This window comes from Solanum tuberosum, unplaced genomic scaffold (assembly GCF_000226075.1).
Source record: "Solanum tuberosum cultivar DM 1-3 516 R44 unplaced genomic scaffold, SolTub_3.0 scf00063, whole genome shotgun sequence".
Classification (NCBI taxonomy): Eukaryota; Viridiplantae; Streptophyta; class Magnoliopsida; order Solanales; family Solanaceae; genus Solanum; species Solanum tuberosum.
In genome coordinates, this window is record NW_006238988.1 from 669,520 (window position 1) to 676,774 (window position 7,255).

The 7,255-nt window shown below is 27.0% G+C and overlaps 1 protein-coding gene across 1 annotated transcript; it reads right to left on the reverse strand.

Annotated features, from left to right (window-relative positions):
* Positions 1-5,471: 5,471 nt before the first annotated feature.
* Positions 5,472-5,798, reverse strand: LOC107060168 (uncharacterized). Its single transcript, XM_015307744.1, has one exon. It carries the CDS (start codon positions 5,796-5,798, stop codon positions 5,472-5,474), a length of 327 nt encoding a protein of 108 aa, XP_015163230.1.
* Positions 5,799-7,255: the final 1,457 nt, after the last annotated feature.

Genomic DNA, 7,255 nt, shown 5'->3' on the forward strand with positions numbered 1-7,255 from the left:
ACGAGATGGCAGGCGGCTGATAGGTTGTACTATTTTGAAATAGATGAAAAGGTCTTATCTAATTTGGGCCGTCCGATCGTTTGATCGGACGGTTATGATAAATCAGGGATTAAAAGGAAAAGAAAAAAAATAATAAAAAAATAAAATAAATAAAAATAATATATATATATATATATATATATAATGGTAAAATTAAAAACCTTTATTTTATTAACCATTTGATTGCTTGATCGGACGACCAAAATTAAATCAAGACTTTTCAAAGATAGTACAACTCCCCATCGCCTCAAACTTCTTTCTTTTGGTCAAGACTTAAGATAAAGAAGCACAATCCATGTGCTCGCCTACATGGCATACACGGATTGGCCTGTTTAAGAAGACTTGGATTGTCAAATTTGCTCAAATTAAATTCATTTAAATTATAACTACTTTCTTTATTAAATAGCCATAATTTATTAAATTAAAATAAATATTTTGCAAGAATAGCTTATTTGATAAAATTAGTCACAATTAAAATTAAATTAATATAAATTAGTAACTCAGTAATTAATTAAGCTTTCTAATTTTAAAAAAATGTACGAAAAATATCTATTGCGACAATAGAAATTATATTTGAACAAAAATAGATTTAATTCTTAAGAACGACACTTACTAAAAAAAATGAGAAAGTAAGTAGTAATATAATATATTTAATTTTTATAAGAAATTGAAATAAATTTATGAGATAAAAATAAATAATTAAAAAATCTTTTCGTGTTCCAATAAAAATTTCATAACATATATATTTTATTATTATTATTATTATTTTAGTTAAGTATGGAGAGCCAAAATTGGGTGTCAACAGTGGCACCTCTCAATGGCCAAGGATTTATTTATCTTTTTTGTGGTTTTTTTGACATTCTTTCTAATTTTTCTCAATTATTTTATTTTATAAAATCATCTTCTAAATTCATATCTCTTCAATTACATAAATTTAAATCTTAATTAATGTAGTAATAACTATAACTCCTAACCTTTCATATTCATAAGTCATAACCTTCATATTATTTAATATACAAATTTATAACTCCTTAAAATGACACTTATAAAAACTTATCTTGAGACATGTATGATGATTATTTCATTTTAATTTTTCTTATTCTTCATCTTGTGTTTCTTTGATTGGTCATTTCTTGTCTTCTTTGATCTTATTTTGCAGGAAAGATATGTATAATGAAGAATGTTTTACACAGTTGGATTTTATGAGGTAAAATGTTATAATTATCGCTTTTTCCTATTGTAATTATATATTTAATACTATTTTTTTGGATTCTAGATGATACAAATCATGAATATATTTTTTAGAAACTGATGTAATTTTTTTCTCTTTTGCTTCTCTTTGTGGTTTCTTAAGATCTCATTTATTTTTACTTATTTTTTGTAGTTTCTAAAGAATCTGATTATTTTTACTCTCTTCTTCTCTTTGTAGGTTTTGGAGAATTGAATTATGTTATGTTGAGAACATGGTCCTTCTTTCCTCTTCAACTCATAATTGAATATTCTTTAAAGTTTTTACTTGATTAGTTAACTTTACTTTTATGTTTTTTGTTGTTGTTGTTGTTGTTGTGTTGTTGTAAGGTTAACTTGTCGTGTTTTCAAGACAAGATATTTTTAAAAATAAAAGTAGAAAAGGGAGTTAACATATACATGTATGCTACTCAAGAAAGTATGTAGATAATTTTGTTGTTATGTGGATCAATTTTTATTAATTATAATGATAGAACATAAAAATATAAAGTTGATTTGCAATTTTCAAGATACAGTTTATTTCATATAAAAATAGATTATTAATATGTAACTATGCAATCTTCATATTTTGATTTTTTTTTTATTATTATTGTTAGAAGTTTTCAAGTTTTGAGATTTTTAGAGATCATTATTATGATTTGTTGGGTCCGAACTCAAAATGTAAAAGTATTTGGTTAGGATAAAAATAATTTGGTAAAACTATTTGCCTCTCTCAAGCTACTTTCTTTACCAACATATAAATTATCTAGAAGAAAAGTGATATGACACCTTTTTTTTGCCAAGAATCATATTTATCTTTTTCTTTTTTTCTCATTTTCTTGATAATTTTTTTTGTTTATATATTTCTTATTATTGTATAAAAATAAATATGTCAATTACTACTCCTTCATTTATTCATATTCTTTCACATAAAATTTTAATTGCCTGTATTTTCCTTACTTTCATGACATTTGATGATCATATAACTTCTAAATTATATTAATATAGTCATGTTCATAAAATTATTTGATATTTAATTGTCTTTATTGTTCTTACTTTCATGATTTTTAATGATCACAAATCCTAAATTATGTTAATAGTCATGTTCATGATATCATTTAATATTTCATATTGTTATCTTATAATTAGAGACATTATAAAATTTTAATATAAAAATAATAAAACTTATATGTATACTAAAATTAGAGATCATATATATATTAAAATCTCTTATTGATTAAGAAAAAATTTAAATTTCTTCCTTTAGTTTTCTTAATAAAAAATTTGTGTTTAAAGTGTTAAAGAAAAGTCATATATACAAATTAATTGTGAATTACGTATAAACATTTCTATTATTATTACGTAGTAATTAAAAATGACCAGCTCCAAAAATTGTATCATATAATCAATTAAAAAAATATAGTTGATACCTCAATGAAAAATATGAAAGAAGAAAAAAAAAAAAAAAGAAGTCTAATATTATATGCTATTGCACTTTCCATCCAAACAAACTATATACATATCATTTATACAAAGTGTAAGCATATAATTTAATTTATTAGAAATGATGAACATTTATTTTCTAATTGGTTAAAGAAGAGAGTGGATGTTTCACTTTTCAGGTTTTATTGAAATAATAAAGCAAGACTAATGTGGAATTAATATATAGTGCATAAATTAATAAGTAAAAAAGAGAAAAGTTAAACGCAATAACGATAAAAGCCAAAAACAGGAGAAGAAATATAAATAACATCAATATATATATTATAATTTTTTTGACATTTTTTCCAATCTTTTTCAATTATTTTATTTTATAAAGTCATCTTCTTAATTCATACCTCTTCAATTACATAAACTTAAATCTTAATTAATTTAATAATGTCTATAACTCCTAACCGTTCATATTCATAACCTTCAAATATTTAATATACAAATTTACAACTCCTTAAAATGACACATATAAAAACCTATTTTGAGACATGTATAATAATTACCACAATAATCTATATATAAATAATAAAGGAGAAACATATAGAAGGTGATGTAGCACCTCTCTATGATCTCCATTCGCATTTATTTTTTTCTCCATTTTTTGACCTTTTTTTAAAATTTAAATTAACTATTTTATTGTAAAAATAAATTACTAAATTTATGATATATAAATGTTTTGTTAAATGAAGAAACATTTACAACAAAAACTCTTTATATGTCTACAAGGAGTAACTCACACCTCTCTAATTTCTACTCATACAAAATTATTCCTTTTTTTTATCTTCTTCTAATTATAAATTATAAATTGACAATATTTTTTATACTCTAAGTATTTTTCTAATATTATTTAATTTGTTTATAAGAAGTAATTATCTATGACTTACACCTATATTTAATATAGATCCTCCTAGAACCTTCTTTTTCTTTTTTTTTAACAACTCTAAATATTTGATTTTCTTCTCTTCATGACCACAGTAATATTTATTTTATGTAATGAATTAGTAATTACAATACAAATTACTTATATTAGGCTATCACTTCAATACATTCCAATAGTCACTTTTTCTTTATTACCTTCATTACTCTTACACTCTTTCTCTATCCCATTTTCTATAATTTTAATAAATATTAAATGTGGTATTCATTTAGAATATAAATGTTCAATCTTTATTTGTATATATAAATCAAACAAGACAATACTCATATGTACTGTACTGTTTTGCAAAAGTTTTGTTTTACTTTTGATAGCATTTGGTTTTTTTAGATTTTTCAATTATGATTTTTCTTTTTAGTCCTTTAATATATTTTTTCTTGAATAAAATTTGCTATCCTTCTCAACATGTAGCATCTTATTGTTTAACTTCACATAAAAGCAGCCACACTTGCACAGATGAATTCCCTTTGATATCCTGCTGCTGATTCCTTTTCTTCATGTTGCATTTTTGGTGGATTAAATTGGTTAGCTCCATGTTAAAGTACATGGCCTAATGTACATTTTTGTATTAAAGTAATAATTTTTATTGTTCGGGTGGTTTTCTTTGTTCATGATTCTCATTGTTTTTCGTTTAATATGATTGGAAGTTTGCCTGTGATCATATTCTTTTATTGCTACTATATTTTTGTATATATGTGTGTAGGCTATAACTAAGGATTCATTGCTCTGGCTTTGGCTTTGAATTCGCGCTTTTACAACATACATTTTATCTTTATAACAATTCTTCTAAGTTTTGTTCAAGAAAATATGAGATCGAATAATTCAATTAGCCCATAATTGTGCAACTATTTAAAAGCTAAATTATTGAAGTTCTTTTTTATGTCCTTGAGTTTTTTCTATTGATTTCTCAAGTACACTAGATTGAGCAAGTGATATGAGTTGTTTCTGTAATGTGGTTGGAGTATTGATTTATATATATAATTCTCAATTTTATAATGGAGCTTTTTCCTATATAAATTAAGACAAGAAATTATTATATAAAAAAAAATTGGGACAATAATAATATCAACAAATTCAATATAATTTCACAAAGCAGATCTATGGAGGATAGAATATATTCAGACTTTATCAATATCTAATACGTAGACAGGCTATTTTCAATAGACCTGCTCAAGAAAACAAAAATTCAAAGTAGAATAGAGAGAAATAATGTAAATGAATACGGTCATGAGAAAATATTACAATAGCCTAACAAATCATCCTAAAACAATAGTCATAATTACAAGCTACAACGATAATCAAGGTGTAAAAAAAAAAACACAAAATCCAATTAATTTATTTCCAATTTAAATGCTGAGATATAAAATCTCTCTTATAACTTGAATAAACTTAGGAATGAGTTCATTTTGTTAATTTATTTATTTAATCTCATATATGTGTTGATGTTTTACATGATCGCGTGAAGCGCGGCCTAATTTACTAGTATCTATAGATTACGTAATATGCATCATTACATTGTTACCAGCAAGTGGCAAAATAGGACACCTACTATTGGTGTTCTGAGGAAGGGGCATACTATTACTAGTTCTATTACATGAGTTAATTACAAAGGGCACACTATTACTAGTACTATTATCTGAGTTACTTGCAAAAGATTTCTTAGATAGTCTAACAAATGGATTTTCTTGTTTGTCTGCTTCTAGTTTCTTGGATACAAACACCGGAGGAACTTCCATGCACAAAAAAGAGTTGATTTGATCCATTTTAGCATCTTCCTTTGCTAGAGCGTCTGCCACTTGTTTGTTTCTCTAAAGACGTGGTGTACTGTGGGGTTCCACAGACGGTGAAGTAGATCCCTGCAATCAGAAAGAATATTTTCGTAAGTGGGGTGTTCTCCTCGAATGAGGGTTTTAATTTCCTTGCAATCAACGTTAACTTCCAATGGTACTAATCCTCTTTCTAGTGCTATTCGAAGTCCCTGCAAGAGTGCTATCCATTCAGCTTTCATGTTATTTGCCATATAGAAGTTTCCCATATATCCCACAACCCAATTGCCCTTGCTATTCCTGATGACTCCACCTGTTCCGCCTTGTCTTGTGCTTCCCATGAACGATCCATCGCTATTGAGCTTGTAACCCTGGCTAGGTGTTGTCCATTTAAGGTAGTTGATAATATTTTTTTCTTCTGTGTGTGTATTGTTTGTAAGATCATAGTATTCAACAGCATGATACAAAACCTTCTTTGATGAAATAATTTTTTTCTCATTATTATGGTAGGGAACAATTGTTGGATTGAAGAGTATGTAGGGACTTAGGGTTTATTAGAAAGAAACCTCATAACTATTACTAATGATTTATCTATATCAAGTCAAAAGAAAGAAATTAAGGGTAAGAATGGTAGGTTTTATAAGAAACGAGCATCATATGTTTTTGTAATTTTGATGTAGGGATTTTTCCCATCCAGCTAAATCTGACTATGGTATGTCCGCCTAAAGATTGGCATGTTGCAAAACCTGTTGGTGGTAAACCTACTAGTCTATCGGACCTTATCGGGGGTTATTTATACGAACCCGTCTTTCGAGAGAGCAGCTTTCGCCTCGGTAATTACCTAACGAGAGAGAGCCGATGCAAAGTAGTCCTTTACGCGAGGAAACGCCAGACAGACTGACCTTTGCTAACTACGTTTTATATAGACTGGAAGCTAGAGAGATACTAAGGTATAGTGCTGCTACGTTTTGGAGAAATAATTATTTTTTACCTTTTTAATATTTATCTAATATTTGTTAAATATTTATTACATTTTTTTTGTATTTAAATGATATATTAAAAAATGGAATTAAAGGATGAAATAAGCTACATTGAAATGTTAAAAAAAAAAAAATGAAAGCAAATCTAAAGAACTAGGGGTGTGCACTATTCGGATTAAACCGAATATCCAAATCAAATTAAATCAATTTTTTATTTGGATTGGTTTTTTGGTTTTTCGGATTGGTTTTGGATTAATAAATTACTTTGTTTGGTTTTTTGGTTTGGTTTGGATTTAAAAAAATAAAAGCCGAAAAATAAAAAAAAACCGAATTTTATATATATAGCTAATAAAGCTTGCGTCTCATGAATCTTTTTTTTGCGATGCATTACTCTTTTTCCTAGATGCATGGTTTTGTTTTTTTTTTTCTGCGATGCATGGATTTTTCCCGCTATGCATGATTTTCTTTCCTGCGATGCATGACTTTCTTTCCCGCGATGCATGAATTTTTCCTCGCGATGTATGACTCTTCTTGCAATGCATGACTTCTTCCTCTTGCAATGCATGACTTTTTCCTCTTGCAATGCATGGTTTTCTTTTCTTACAATGCATGACTTCTTTCTCTTGCAATGCATGACTTTCTTCTCTTCCAATGCATGATTTCTTTCTCTCGCGATGCATGAATCTTCTCTTGCAATGCATAAATCCCTTTTCTGCGATACATGAATTTTTCCTCCGCATGCATGACTTCTTTCCCACGATGCATGAAATTTTCCTCCGCGATGCATGACTTTCTTTCCCGCGATGCATGAATTTTTC